At 46.6% G+C, this 16,181-nt stretch overlaps 1 protein-coding gene across 3 annotated transcripts in view; it reads right to left on the bottom strand.

Annotated features, from left to right (window-relative positions):
• The window catches only part of Trpc7 (transient receptor potential cation channel subfamily C member 7), a 116,076-nt gene that overhangs the window by 80,936 nt on the left and 18,959 nt on the right, over window positions 1-16,181 (bottom strand). For all 3 annotated transcript variants that reach the window (XM_055629457.1, XM_055629456.1, XM_055629455.1), the window contains exon 3: window positions 1,928-2,110. In XM_055629457.1, the coding sequence (XP_055485432.1) occupies window positions 1,928-2,110 (183 nt within the window). The remainder of the gene's footprint in view (window positions 1-1,927; window positions 2,111-16,181) is intronic.

Below are 16,181 nucleotides of genomic sequence, written 5' to 3' on the forward strand. Positions count from 1 at the left end.
TCTATCTATCTATCTATCTATCTATCTATCTATCTATCTATCTATCTCAGATACAAAAGACAATGTTTTTGTACACTGGCCTTGACATTTGACTTGTCATTTGCAACTCAAATGTCCAGGGTAAGACTGTATTTTTTAAAATGTGCTGCAGTTCCTAAGGTAAAACTGGAAGTGCATTCTATGACTCGTAAGCCTTTCTACTATTAGGCATCTTCATTATGATTCACAATAGAATAAATGTCAAGAAAAGCCACAGAGCTGTCTGCCTTTGCATGATGGCATGCATGGTTAGAGAGAATTTGCACATTGGAGGTCTTTGGAATCAGCAAGGTTGGCATTCCACACAGGTCATTTATCATCTTCCCACCTATGGAGGCAGCAAACACTTGACATTCATGATAGCTATTTCCTGAGACCTTTATGACTCCCTTAATTGGAAAATTCCACTAGGGCAAATAATTTCGCTCATGAAACCTTTTTATTCTGACCTCGACCAGCCTGACCATGGAGGGATTGGGTTTTATATCTCATTCATTATCAGATCGTTTGTACCTTAAGCTGGCAATGGAGGGATGTGGCTGTGAGGAAGTGGCCAGATGGCCAGGCTTACTGAGTGACTCTACCTTCAATGACGGTTTTGCTAGAAGATTTAAATTTATATTTTAGGAGGAAATGGGCAATGTCTACAAGGTAGACACTATTGTGATTGCTTCTAGTAGTCAAATTCTGTGAACATGAACTACAGACCTTCAGTGTCTCCCGTTTCCTGGATGTTTCCGACATCACTGTCCTGCCCTGTGAAGTGCAGGAAGCTATTCTGGCAGGTGAAGTCAGAGAGTGGGAGTGCTGGGGGTTGGTGCTTAGAAGCTTAGAGCCACCTCAAGCTTATCTTGACCAATGTCACATGGCCCCCACAGAAGGGCTTGTTTGGGTGTGGGAAGTCTCAGCAGTTCCAGAATGAGACCCCTGTGCTTTGGATAAAAGCCAAGCAAAACAAAATCTCTGGTAAGATCTGAGGTTGGGTTAAACAATGCATTTCCATAAGCTAAGAAAACAGATGGGAACTTGAAGCTTGACTCCCCCAGCTCCTGGCAAAGTGCTTTGTCTTTAGTTGCTCAGAGCCTCAGGGACTCCATTTCCCCCAGGATTTGTGATTATTATTGAAGTAAGAGTGACGAACACCTTAGGAAACATGGAAGCTCCCTAGATGAGTCTCACAGGTACCTGCCACCTTTGATGGCTGCTTCATGCCCTTGCCTGCCCCTGTTTGGATAATCAAGGCAGGAGAAATGCAAGAGCCCAAACTGAGCCATTTAAAACCATTTAGTTAAGAAACTCTTTTGAGACAGGGTCTTGCAGGGTAACTGTGGCCGGGATATGAGGAATACGGAGGGACAGTGGCCACTGAAGGATTTTGGTGTGTATTGGCAAGGGGATGAGCTTACCCTTGGACATCTACATGAGCCCTCTACTAAGAACTTGTGAGACGTTGGAGTGACCTGTCTGTAAGCCTCAGAGATCCATGGCTCACACCTGTCCCTCTCTCCAAGCTGCTTTCTACACAGAGAGTTGCTAGGTGCACAGAGAAAGCTCAGTGGATGCTGCTGAGATATAAACTACATGCTTTTCAGCAAGTCATGGGACGGGCTTGCTGGCCCATGGGAACACCCCCCGGAGTGTTTTCTGATTGCTCTCCAGGCTCAAGGCCTGCCCATGGATGGATTGTGAGTCCTCTCTGTTGGGGATTGGGAGCCGAGTAGGAAGGGCTGGTGAGATCTGAGCAGCTCTGTAAGACTGGCAGTTCCCCATCTGGGCAGAATTTGGGTGTCACAGTTACTTTGTGGGACCGTGAATATGCATAAGCATGGAGCTGGGCCAGCAGCCCCGCAAAGCCAGGCAAGAAGGCAGGAAAGGCGAGGGAGCTTACCTTCTTGACTTCGTATTTAATGGCGAGTTTGATCCGGCTCAGACTTGGACGGTGGTGGTCGGACCAGACTTGGAAGTTCACATCGCCATTTAAAATCGCTTCCACCTCTTCTGTGTCTCGGCACAGGTCCAGCACACCCACCACAAAGTCCTTGCATTGCATAGATAACTTCCTGTAATCGTTCTAACAGAATAAAAAGAAATCAGGCTGCGTCACACGGAGCCCCGAGGGTTGGCTTGCTCAGAACAGAAGTGAGGCACTGCACTGGCCAACACCCGTGAGCCTCTGGAGGGCCTTGGAGCCAGAGGCATGTGGTGGATCCAGGGTGCAAGGCTGTGGCTCTCCACTGGGCCTGTCTTCCCTAAGCTTGCCTTTGCTGAGGGGTTCACGGGCCACTTGCATCGGTTACCTCAGCTGTGTGCTGAAGACATAGACTCCCACACTCCACCCTACTCGCTGAGCCAGGATTCCCAGGGACGGGGGTCAGGACTCTGTCTTCCAGGTTAGCCCCTGAGTGATCTGTGAGTCTGCCTTTCCTTCCCAGGCTATTTCAAAGCAGCAGCTCCTTGTGCCCAAGGCTGAGATGATTCTAAGACTGTAGAAAAACATCACTCCTGTCAGCACTGGGGATATTTTAAGAGTCTTTACTGGAAAGCCATGGCTGGTAGGATAAACTGGAGACATGATATACACAGGTGCGCCTTTTCATGTTTCGGAAAAGTGGCTTATACATTTTAAAATGAACTGCCATTCATTTAAAATTTTTACCGTACACACATTTGTTTGGCAAATTGTGGGCCCTATGCTTCCCGCCTGATGAATGCCAAGCGAAACATGCATGGAGCCTACCCTGCCCCAAATCATTCAGAAGTCATGTTCCTGGAAGCTGAGGTTTCCCAATGCCAATGAGGCACCCTCTTAGTACTCATTGTGCCCTACAAAGGAAGGATCGTCACAGTTTCCAGCCAGAAGTCGAGGAAGCTGAGACTCTGAGCCCAGGCAGCACTCGTCTGCTGTGTGCAGTCATGCCTGCTCCCTCTCAGCTCTCAAAGGGCTTGTCTGCTGTCAGGAGAGAAGCTCTCCACGCACACAGCGTCATACGGAGTGTCCCTCGTGCCTCTGCACTCATCAAGTCTGGGACTGGTTACCTCTGCTCTTTCCCTAAGCCAGTTCCTCCGATTACTGCTAGACAGCTGCTCAAGAACACTCCCAGTCTTCCTCCCCTCCCCTGCACTGCCAGATTTCCTGCCTCCTACTGGCTCAGCATACACACATGCTGTTATTTCTTTGTCTTAAAAATAAATCTCTCTTGCCTCCCATTACTGCTCCAAGTTTTTGTACTATTTGACAGCCAAACTCTGAACAGGTTTGCCTGCATCCGTTGCCTCTGGTTGTCCTCCTGTATATCTTATTGTCCTATTGAATAATGTTTTCACAGCATGGACTCTGCTGTGGCTGCCCTGGTCAGAGCCACAGATGCCTTTGACATCGCTGAGTCAGCGGCTGGTGCTCAGTCCTCATCTCACCTGACCCAGTGACTGCTTTGACACAGCTGATTGCTTCCACCTTCTCCACACACATTTAGCCTTGGTTTCTAGCCTATTTTACCACTCTGTGTTGCTTTTAGTACTTTGAGCTCTGTACCATGAGGACCCAGGAGCCATAACAAACCCTTTTTCTGTTAAACTTCTTTTGCCATGTTAGTATCACTGTTATAGGACGAGAAACTAAGCCAGTTTAACCTTGGAGCCACAGGGCAGATGAAGTTCTACAAGCGTGGACCTTGAGGCAATCTGCTACATAGGCCTGGACCTTCCTTGCTTCTTTTCCTTTCAGGGTACACTCACACCTGCTCTTTAGAATAGTGATGAGGGAAGGTGTTTGTGTCTTGTGGGACTGACTGGTGGATGGCGGAGGCCCCGCCACTCATGCTTTGGACTGCTGCACGCTGCTGTGTTTCTTTAGACCATGAACTGTGTCTGTGGCAGAAAAGGAAGGGGGCCCTAGAGTTTTGCCTTTTATAGAATGATATAGAAATGGCTATAGTAATAACCCTTTGAGGTCTGACTCTTTGTCTCAGCATAATCTCTTCAGTTCAACATTGTCAAGTGCATGAAAAGTTTATTTCTTTCTGTTTTGGATCCACTCTGTGGTGGTACCATAGTTTGTCTATCCACTCAACCAATGAAGCCATTGTTTGTTTCTAGCCTTTGGCAAATAAGAACAATGCTGCTATAAATGACAGTGTACAAGTTTTTGGGTGAGCTCAAGTTTTCATGTGTTAAAGCAAGTACTAAAAGGACTGTGTGGCTCAGCATATGGTAAATTCATGTTGGGTTTGATAACTTACTTCTGGAATAAGCATACCATTGTATATGACCTGTCCTTTCATGGGTTCTCTGTCTTTATTTTTGTAGCTTTACATTAAATGCCAAGACTCAAATGCACTCCAAATCCCTCAGCTTTGTCATACATTTAAATAGTGCTTCTGTTTTAAAATTATTTTTAATTTTTCTATAAACTTAACAGAAAACTTATTCATATCTCTAAAAATTATGTTGGGATATATTTTTAGTGATATTGGGCTAGATCTATAGATGAATTTCTGGTTTCAACAGACAGCAAACTGAAACTAACCAGCAAAGTGTATTGATATCTTGAACTTTTGGTGCTGAGATTGTTTTACCAGCATCAGTTTTAGTAAGACATTAGTTTTCTTGGTTTTGGTGAAGAACTCCAACTTGTCAGTTTTATCAAAGTGATTGACAGATAAAAATTAGGAGAGAGAAGCTCATTACCCAGATGGGACAAAATTGAAGTGACTTTCTCAGGTCGATGCTATTGAGACACCTACACAATTCAGGATAATTAACACTCATTCCTCAATGGAGACCCTAGAAATTAAATTTCAAAAGAGTGAGGACTTCAAACCTACTCCCACATGCTTCCCTTCAGGGACCTAGTTATGGGAGGAAGTTTTTATTGAAATCTTCCACTAAAGCAAAGGGAGATAAGGTAGCAGAGGGAAGCTGCTGACCTAAGCTTAAAACCAAAGCCTAGAAGGAGCTTTTGTTTTCCACATGCTTGGTTGCATTAAGAGATGGTTGTGGTAACAGGTACAGCAAAGAGCTTTGAATATGATATGTCAGCAGCCACAACTCTCCCACACAGGTTCGTTATCCCTAAGTAGGAGGACTGAGATTTCCTTGCTGAAGTTAGTGACCTGCCGTCATGGGGTCATGGGTCAGCAGCTCCAGGAGACCTGTGAGGTACTGCAACGAGGGGGGCAGATGGCTCTTTCGAACTGGGCTGTGAAGGAGAGTAGGGCAATGAATAAATAGGGTCAAGGGAATCTTTTCTGTTTCTTCTTATTCTCCATCCCTGCCTTCATCCCTCCTTGTTGTGGTTTGGATGTGAACTGTCCCCCAGAGGCTTCTTTGAATACTTGGTCCTCAGCTGGTGGTACTCCTTGGTGTGTGTGTGTGTGTGTGTGTGTGTGTGTGTGTGTGTGTGTGTGTGTGTTTGAAACTTTTAGGATACAGAGATCACTGGAGAAGAAGTTGGTCAGCCTTGCAACCCAAGCCCCGTGTCCTGTTCACATTCCACTTCTGAGTGTGGTTGCAGAATGGTACAGCAGCCTCCTGCCACTGCCTTGTGCCTTCCCTGCCTGCTGCTGTGACTTCCCTGTGTCACTCACTCTGTCCCTCTGGAACCCTAAGCCACAATCAGCCCTTCTCCCTTAAGCTGTTAAGATGTTTTTGTCACAGCAAAGTAATGTCCTTCCTTTCTCTGTCCTTCCTTCCTTCTTTCCTTCCTGTCTTCCTTGTTTTGTTTTGAGTTAAACATAAATAAAAGTGATTAGCTGAGAGCTAATAATAATAAGGGAGATGGAACCAATTTGAAGAAAGGTCAGATATAGTTTTGGAGAGAATATTGGAATGAATGGCACTTGTGGGTGCAGGGAGGAGGCAGCAGAGTTTAAGACCAGCCTGGGGCTGCATAGGGAAATAGAGAACAGCTTAAAAATCAAAAAGGCTTAAGGATCTATCCAAACAAACAACTAAAACAAAACAGAAAAGCAAACCACAGAAGAGCTCATTTGAGGTTTATGGTAAAAAATTTAAGATGAGGTCAGCTAATGGGATTCTGTTTTTTTCTAAATACATTCACCTTCTCTGGTGCCCACACAGAGTAGGCAGGAACTTGGTTTTTTCCAAAGAGAAATCCAGAGGGGCAAAAAGATTGAGGAATAGCTGAAGGAACAGTTTTAATGGTGGCTAACGAAACTGAAGCTGGCCCAAGGAGAAAGCAGACTTTGGAGGGAGAGGGAAAGTGGAAAGATAACTTCAGTGAGCCCAAAGGAAGACAGGAGGGAGGGGGAAAGGGGAAATGTGGCTTCATTTGTGTGTCCTGGGTTCCGGAGGAAGATAGTAATAGAGTTGGAGATTTAAGGAAGATGGGAACACTGGAGGTCACGGAAAGAGCACGGTGCTCCATGCTTTGATTGTGAAGGGTTTGTGTTTACTGATGGTGACAGATGTATAGCACAGATTGGCTCAGGTGACGAAGAGAGAATAAAGATAAGATCACTGGGAGAAGAGTGTCTACAGACCCAGTCAGAGTGCTACAAGGGTGCTGTATTCATACTGCAACAGCCAGACTGTGAACAGCAGTAACAGAAAGCATGGGGAAGTGACTGTGGGTTCTCGTCAGAGAAAGGATAGAGGTAGTTCATCCCCTAGAGACAGAGCCAATGACAGGGGTGTGAGGATGGATTGGAGTACTTGGGAGGATTCTGAAGTGCAGGTTGTAAGTGACTGTGCATAGCCTGTTTCCCCTGGTGATGGCATGGTGGTGTGAGGATTCTGTGAGCCGAGGCAGGTGAAACAGGCAGCATGGCACTGGGCATACGGTACACTTGGAGGACCCTACAGCTAAGCCAGGACTCCAAGCTTCACCCATCCTAGTGCATGTCCTTCTACATACTTCTCGCTTGCTTGATGGACGAGTAGGCTAAGATTTAACATACATGGCTGAGTTCTTATTAATTATAAGTGGAATCAGCTGATGGATGTGAAATTCTAGGTGAGAACCTCAGCCTGGCACTCATTATTATAATGAAAATTGAAAAGCCTTAAGCCATGTTTTTGCTTTCATTCCTATAATTGTTTCATTCACCTTCACCTTATCAGTAGGTCCACATTGCTACAAGCCTCATCAATGTAGAGATCTTTTCATACTTTTACTTTATTGTTTTTCTTTGTTTGTTTGTTTTTGTTTTTGTTTTTGTTTTTTTTTTTTTTTGAGACAGGCTTTCTCTGTGTAGCCTCAGCTGTCCTGGACTGGATTTGTAGACCAGGCCAGCCTTGAACTCACAGCAATCCACCTGCCTCTGCCTTCCTGAGTGCTGGGATTAAAGGCTTGGTATTTTTGTTTTGTTTTTATAAAGAGAAAACTGGAGTAGGGATTCTGAGTAATCACTACAGCAAGTGACAGGAACTGGCTAACCCTGTAGTGATCTGGAGTCTGCAGTTCACAGAGAACCTTGCAAGGAATCTAGTCTCTCTTGGTTTCACTCTCTTAGCACCTCTTTGAGTAAAGCTGACAAATACCTGTGTGAATCCACTCCTGTGGCTTCACTCTGTGACACCCTTGGGCTCATGGTACAAGCAGAGGGCAGAAGCTTGGAGCATGGGGATGGGTCAGCATTCTGAGGACTCACAACTGTGATGCCGGACCCTGGCCATGTCAGGCAGTGCTGATGGGCCTCCCTGGGTGCTTAATTTACCACCTGAACTTTGCTTCACTCAGTTGGCAGCTACTGACATTGTGAGGTTGTCTTAGCACAGCAACACACCTGTGTAATTCCAGAACTAACAGGCTACTGAGCTCACTGATTTTGACAGGTCCCCTGCTGGATTCAGAGACTTGCCTATAAACAGAGCTTTATTTTGAGAAAACAGTTCCAGTTCTGCTTGGGAAACCCGAGTATCACACTCACTAATTCTGCAAGCTTATTTCAGTAGCCATTATGTGCCGGACCTAAATCAAATATTGCCCTTCCATGCATGCTACAAGCAAGCAAATGAAGACCACAAGGTGCTGGGAGTGCCCTGGGCTTTTCCACTGGCATATAGACATCGGGGCTTCCAAAGGGGGAGGGAGTGGAGTAGGAACTGAGACCTGGGGATGAGCAGAAGCTAGTGAGGCTAAGGCAGGTGCCAGACAGCAGGGTGAACCTTCTAGGGAGAAGGCCTTGCACAGGTGCTGGTGGGAGAGGGCATGCAGGCTGTGCAGGCTGTGCAGGCTGTGCAGGCTACATGTTGGTGGCTCTGACCAGGGCTCTTGTCTCTTAAATTTTCTTGTACTTCCACCCCCTACCATGGGCGAAAGCAGGAAGAGGCTGTCACCGGATGCAGACACCTGAACACTGGTCTTTCTAGCCTTCAGTTAATTTTCCTTTGTGATTCATCCAATCCGCAATATTATAAACTAGACTAAGAGAGACACAATTTTAAGAGACACAGTTATTCCAAGGGGCATTACTATTTGTTATCATTTATTGAATGCTTGCCCCGTGCCAAGTCTTGGGCTGCCATACATATTTCGCTCATCAAATTGTCATGGGAAACCTAGGGTGTAGATACTATTGATATTTCTGTTTCCTGGGTGGGGACTAAGGTCCAGAGACTTGCTGGCAGCCAGAATTCAAACTCAGGTATCCATATCCTAGTGCGCGTAAGTTCTCATTTGATAGTAACACTAACTGCCCCAGCACACGCTCTAAACCCAACACAGGCATGAGGAAGGAGAATGTTCAGGGTCCTCGCCATGAAAGATGAGGGCCTGATGCTAGAGGGCCTCCTGTTAACACAGCCAGGGGTGGGTGGGGAGAGACTGGGTGAGCTGCTGGGTGGGTTGATGTCATTCTCAGTGTAGTGGGATGTGCATTGACCTGTATGTCAGCTGTCCCTAAGGGAAAGGGATGTTTTTGTTTTTCCCAAGGCCCCAAGTCTCCCACGGGACTGTCATGTATACTCCATAATCCCTGCACACCGTCTGAAAGGCAGGTGACAGGTTGAGCACCGTATGGTATTCTGCCCGGCCTGTGCACTCCCTACTCGAGTTTTGACCTCATGACTCACCTTTCTCTGCAATGAGTCTCCCACCCACTCACATCCTTGTCTGCATGGTGACAGTTACTAGCCAAAGGTCTGCAGAGCCCTCTCGTAGCGGATCCCTTTAGAGGACCACGCAGCTCATTCCTCGGGCACAAAGAGAAACAGCCTGGCAGGGTGTGGCAAAACTGACAGTGTCGGCTCAGTCCCCGAGGGTCAGACAGTCACAGCTGGGTGGCTTTCAGCAAGCATGTTTTGGGTCTCTTTGACCTGTTGTAGCTGAAGCAGACGATCCAGCTGCAGATGCTGCCAAACCAAAAGAGCCTGGTTCCTTCCAAAGCTTCCACCCTTGAGGCATACCCAAGCCACATCTAGGCACAGGAGGCTCACAGAAGACCCTGGGTTCTCTCAGTCAGTCATTCCGACATCAAGGACCAGCCAAGCATCTGTGCTGCGGGCGCTAGCTGGGGCCCCGGAGACATGTGAGAGAACTAGGCCTGACCTCCCAGCCCAAAAAGCCACCAGTCCCAGGAACGAGGCCATAAAATTCCCTACCCAAGGAAGGCTTGGAGGTAACCACAAGAATGGGAAGGTATCTTATCTCAGGGTGGGGCATCTGTGCTGGGCAGCCCACCTGGAGGCACAGAAATACCTAACATTCCTGAGGTCTATAGATAGCTTGCTTAAAGTTAGTTAGCCACAATCACTTTGTAACAAGCCTGCCCTTGCTGAATGTCACCCAGTTGTGTAACCACTAAGCTGAAATCTCCCAAGACTCACGGTAATCCTAAATAAAAACCCCTCTCTTCCTGAGCTCAGGGCTCTACACTCAAGAACTGCTATGTTGGTGACGGTATGGGCCGGAGTTCGAGCTCGTAATAAAAGACCCTACTGTGTTTGCATGGAAATCGGCCTGTTGGTGGTCTTTGGGGCCCTTGAGACTTGGGCATAACACATGGAAAGTGGCGTAGGCATGTCTTGCAATCGTGAGGCTGGTGGCCAAAAGGGAATGATGCCAGCAGAAGCCCTATGGAATGTCAGACCATGGCCTCTCTTACTTGCTAAATTGGAGTTCATTTTCGTTCTTCTAGAGTCAGCCTATCACCAATTCCTGGAAAAACATTTTCCTTCAAACAAGCACTACTGATAAGATGCAGAAACTGGGTAAGAACTCACTAACCCAAAGCCTGCATGAGTAACTTCCAGGAACCTCTCCTTGGAAAGAGGCTTCGACCCAGCCTGGTGTGTGCTTACTGAACTGTTTTGCACTGGAGCTATAAGGAATGATAACAGTGTTCTCCTTGCCCATGGAGACCTTGTTATACTGGTAGATGAGTTTAATACATGTGATGAGTGTTAACTAGCCATGGAGCAAAGGGCCATCAGGTACCCACTGCATGCCAGGGGCTCTGCTAAGTATTTGAGGTGCAACCATAAACAAAGCAAGTAGCTGCTCCTCTCATGGACCTTGCCTTTCACTGGGGAGGGAAGGCTGCCTAGAGAAGTTGCTGCTTTATACAGATGGTGAGGCAGGAGCTCCCTGAGGAGGTGATTTTGAATTGAGAGTGGAAGGTGGTAGAGATAGCTGTGCAAATCTGTGATATGTTCCAGACAGGGTCATCAGAGAAAGAAGACTGAAGCAAAAAGGGAGCATGTCAGGGGTTGATGAGGAAGAGCTAGAGGGGCAGGGCCTGGGGCAAAGTGAGCAAAGGAGAGAACAGGAAGAGCCAAGGCCAGGGGAGTTAACAATGAACAGATGGTAGATGTCCAAACAGCACTTCTGAGAACTGTCCTTCTTTTCCTCCAGGGAGATGGGGAGTCATTGGAAGACCTCAGAGCAGAGCCGGCACCATCTGATTCATGCTCTGAAAGATCAGGCTGGCTGCTAGGATGGAATGAATTGCAAGGAGCAAGAGCAGACACAGAAGAGCCAATTAGGATGCTGTTTAAGTTACCTAAAGGAGAGATGAAGGTGGCCAGGACCAGGAAGTCAGTGGTACAGGAGCTAAGGGATATGGGGCCATGGAAGCCTTTGCAAGGTGGAGCTGAGAGTTTGTTGATGGATTGGATATGAAGTATAGGAAAAGGAAGAGAAGAGTCAAGGTGAATCAAAGGTTTGGGGCTTCAGCACCAGGCTGGACTGGCTATCACTTAGCAAGCCCGGCTTGCTTCCGGTCTCAGGAGAAGAAGCGCCCTCCTTCCCACTGACACCGACTGTGGTCAGTGGAGATGGCATGAGGGTGAGAATGACAGTTTCCAACCTAGGCCTGAGGACATCAGGCGTCCTCTGCTGTCCCCTGAGTGACTGCTATCAAGAAAAGACTATGCTCTAGGTGTTAAGGCAGGATAGAAAGATGGGGAAATGTGGGGAACATGGGAAGAGAGAAAGAAGGCCCCCTCCACTCTGGAATTCAGATGAGGCCTTTGCCAGCAGCAGGACAAAATCTTGAATCTTAATCTGTAGAGTTAACAACTGAGGCTTTTTCCTCTGTCTACTCACAAAGCTGCTCTCATCTCTGTATCTCCTCAGAGACCCTGTTTACAGGGAAGGTCATATAACCTCTCATATGTTACTTTACTAAATTATAACTCCACCCAAGGCATTTCTGAAACCACCTTACCCATTTCTCCTGTCAAGAAGTGTGTGTGTGTGTGTGGGGGGGGGTCTTGGGAACCTTTTTCGGTGTACTCCAGGAGTTCCCAAAAGTGATTATGTGGCTAGTGCTAGGACAATGAATTACTTAATCTTTCCCATAGGAGCCTGTACCCAAACTTGCAGAGTCTTGATTTTGCCTGCACTCTCTAGGCAAGGGAACAGCTTTGCTGAGCCGTCTTCCTTTCCCTTGATGTTCATGCTTAAGCCTGAATTGAACAATCTTTGATAAAGCTGCCATTCCCGCTTCACCAAACTCACTAATTCTGCTGTTCTTTACAGTGTTGATGAAAGGTCAAGGTCTGAGTCAAGGTCCCCCCAAATCTAAGCAGACTTCTCAGCAGTGTGGAGCTATATCATGGTCCCTCAACACTGCCACCCACTATTATCCACCATGGGCCCAGAAGACTCTCCCCCAACTTGGAAATGTGGGGGTGCATGTTCGTTTGCAGAGGGCTGAGTCTGGAGGTGGCTGTGACACAGTCTTATGTGCCAATAGCTGACAGACAAAAATAGGATGGGTGATTTGGCACATCATCGTCAAAGATGGCTTCTCACCATGTTTGGGTAGTCAGAGAAGTCTCCCCGGATGAAGTAAGGGTAGAAGGCTGAGCCTAGAAGGCTATATTAGTCGCTGGCTTTCGAGGTGGAGGACGCCAGGGGGAGGGCATGGAGTAAGCAGATGCAGAGAGGCATAGGATACAGGAATCTGCTGCAATCATGCTAGGCAGAGCCGAGAGAGGAAGGGTGATGTGGACAAGTAAACAGGAGTTGGCCCACGGAGAGGTCTTGTTTCCTGATGAGTCTGGGCGTTACCCTACAGGCTGTGCCGCCACCAAAGCCTTCTCAGTGGGGTGTGTCTCAGCTCCCACCGATTTGCACCTACGGGTGACTGACTGTCTAAGCAATATGGCACGGAGGCAGAAGGAGCACCAGGTCACAGTGTGGTGAGGATTCAGGAAGGTGACTCTGGAAACATTCGTGTTCTAAAACTTAAAGAGCAGAAAAGGAGAGCGCTGTGTGTGACATGCGTGGCACGTCAGACTGGAGAAGCAGTTTCCTAGCCATGCTGACATCTGATATGATTATAAATGATTTATTTTTTCTTCCGCACAAATGCATTTTAATATTAATAATACATCAGCAGCATAACCAGAAAAAAAAAACAACACACTTTGGGGTGTTACGGTTTTTAAACCCGGCCTGTTTGGCTTTGGAATATGTGTACTGAACACAAAAAGTCCCCGTGGTGATGGGAACCTGGCCTTGTTGCTTTCTTAGCCAGGGTTGTAGTTGTTTGTTCCGTGAATTTGACAATGTTGAGATTTTTTTTTTTTTTCAGAAAAATTGAAAGAAAATCCAAAATTTCAGAGCAACTGTGGCCTGTGCACCACGTACTACGTCTTGTGAAAATGGCTCAGGCAGGTGCTCACTTGAAGTTGTACATTGCCAGGTAACAGCCTTGGAGAGTGTTATGCTATAGCTCACCTGATTATGAATTCAGAATAAGAAATGTGCGTGAGATTCCTTGTGAAGTCATTAAGGTGCAGTATATGTATAGAAGCGCATCTGAAAATTGCCTGTGATTGCTGCAAATGCTATTGATTAAGAAGGACTAACGGCTGTGTGGCAAAGTAGCAATTACAAAATCTGGAGCCCTCTGATGATAAAACAAAGAGCAGAAATCAAGTTAGGCAAATCAGGGCTTGTGATTTCCCTGATGAAGGGTGAAGTCCTGCCTCCTACCTCACTGTCTGCTCATTGTGTCCAGAATGCCTCCTGGGCACTTGTAAGGACCCTAGCCTTCTAACAGCTACCTAAAAGATACCTCCAGGGTGTCTGTCCTGCATCCTGGGAGAAGCCTACTGTTTGGTGTCCTGGGCTCCTCCAGCACTCTCTCCTTTGCATTCAAATAACTCTGTCCTAGTGCTCTGCATTTTGTTTAGCATGCTGTCCCTTAACAACTTACTCATTTGTATATTCCAGCCCTATAGGACTTATAAAATGTATGATTTTATACATTTTATGCAATCTGGTTTAAGATTCTTGTTTGGGGATGGGTGCTGGAGGGATGGTTCAAAGGTCAGGAAAACTGGATTCTCTTGCAAAGGACCTGGGTTCGATTTTCAGCACCCATATGACCAAAGCTGTCTGTAATTCCTGTCCATAGTGTGTGACTTGGTGCCCAGACTTCATGAAGGCAAAACATTCATACACATGAAAGAGATTGAGAGAAGTGGGTTGGGGTTCAGGAGAAGAGACAGAGGAGAGAGAGAGAGAGAAAGAGAGAGAGAGAGAAGCAAGATGGGGGAAAGAGAAAGAGAATATCCTGTGAGGACCTGGAGGCTAGTAAATGTTAGTGTGTGGACTTGACTTGATCTGAGAGCAGTCAGAGAATACTTGTGTAGGCCTGGAAATATACCTGTCTATTTCTAAATAAAGGCAATGAATTATTCTGGGCTTAGATAGATGTAGTGACTTTCTAAAAGTTCTGAAATGTATAGGTGTGTGTGTGTGTGAGAGAGAGAGAGAGAGAGAGAGAGAGAGAGAGAGAGAGAGAGCACGCATGCTGACTCAGCATCATGTACTGGTGAGAACATATTTGGTGAAAAGCCTGCACAGCTTCCACTCTCACTGTGAGCTTTTATTCCCAGGCTTTACCTCCAGACCCAGCCTGCGGTACAAGGATCTGACTGAAATATTCATTCGAAAACTGACCACACAGATACCTCAAAGTCTGCACTCCCTAAACTGAACACCTATGGACCCCTCAAACCTGATCTGTCCCCTGCCCCCACCACTCAGCCTCCAGAACTGGTGTTCTAGGCTCATCTTTATCTCTGCCAGTTCGTTACCAAGACCCGTGGATCCAAATCCCAAATGTCTCTTCCACGTGACTCCTGTGCCCATTCCTGTTGTGGTCCTGTGTGTAACCTACAGATTGGTTAGTTTACCCACCACACTCATCTACCCGGATGCCAGAATCTAGGAGGGAAAGCTCAAAGTGTCCTAATTATGCCTCAGCATCCTTGATAACATTAACCTCCTCAGAATCCAAACTCTCCTCCAGGCACACCTGTGCACAGGTCCTCTGAGCCCATTCTGCCTCCACTCACACTCACTCTTCACTCTCTCCTTGCTGTTGCCATTTGTCAAACTCCTCCGGAATAGCACCACTCTGGGAAGCCTTTGCTCACACTGCCAAGCCCTTCACTGTGTGCTCCTGTGCTTTCTTGGTTTTTCTTTTCTTACAACATATCATCCTGTGAGGATCTCCTTACTCTCTAGCCTCTTCCCTTGCTTTGAACCTGGAGCTCAGATTTCACGTCCTCTGAATCTTTAGTCCGCAGTACAGGACTTGGGACAAAGAGGGAACCTATCCTGTGCAGATAAGTTTTAACTCTTTAGTCTGCTTGCTTATCTGTAAAATAGGAATAATAGTTCCCCCTTACATTTCAATTAAGACAGTGTTTCCAGCTGGGGAGTATTCTTGGTTTTATCCTCTGTAATTTAAAAACTGTGCATGTACATGTATTCTACAAAAATGGAATGGCTTGAAAGCATTGGCTCGGAAGCATTGGGGCTTGTTGGGGGATTATGCACCTCAAGAACCTGAGGATTCAGAATGAGGAGGGTGAAATGCTGAGCAATGGAAGACTCAGCCAAAGTCATGTGACAGAGCCTGGATTTTTTCTGCTGTTCTTCTCCTGGAATTGTCTCCCCTGTCTCTGCCTTATTCTTGTTTTTAAAACTTTATCACATGATATCACTGTGACATGTGACATAGCTTGGGAGAGTCTGACCATAAGACTCCAAGCTGTTTAATTCCCTGGAGTAATGTCTAAAGTGTATCTACCACGTGAGCACTCGGCAAAACTTGTACGGCATATGTGTGTGAGGACCAGACCCAACACTCGGCTTCAAGTCTGATTTCCAAATCCGTCTGCATAGGGCAGATACTATTTAAAGGAATCGGTTCTGGCTCCTGATGTTTTCAGCCTAATTTGAATTTTTTTTCTATTCTTGCACAGTTTCTGAAGCTCATTTCCATGTTTATGCTGAAGTATCTGTTTTAAGCCCATAAAACATCAAGTTTCTAATGTGCCTTGCCAAAGTGTTGAGTGGACTCTTTGGAGAACGAACTTCAAACACAATAATCACCTGAGAAGAGACATTGTTTGTAGAAAGTCTAGCAGTCTTAAGTGTGACAGGAAAGGGCCCAAACAAGCATTGTCACATAATACGCAGGAGAAGGTTCAGGGTGCTCCGAACCTCATCATGAAGAAAGAAGGCTGGTGGCTATAAGCTGACACACCCAGGGAGGGACTGCAGGCTCCCGCCTGTCACATTCAAGCAAGCAAGTGCTTTGAGTAAACGGGATGAGAAGGTGAGGTAGAAAAGAGGGCAGAAGGAGACAGAGGAGGGGCAGAAAAGGAATGGTGTAGAGGGAAGAAAAAGGGAGAGAAAGGTACTCAGAGAAAAG

Source organism: Psammomys obesus, unplaced genomic scaffold (genome assembly GCF_907164565.1).
Source record: "Psammomys obesus unplaced genomic scaffold, mPsaObe1.curated_primary_1811, whole genome shotgun sequence".
NCBI classification, from domain to species: domain Eukaryota; kingdom Metazoa; phylum Chordata; class Mammalia; order Rodentia; family Muridae; genus Psammomys; species Psammomys obesus.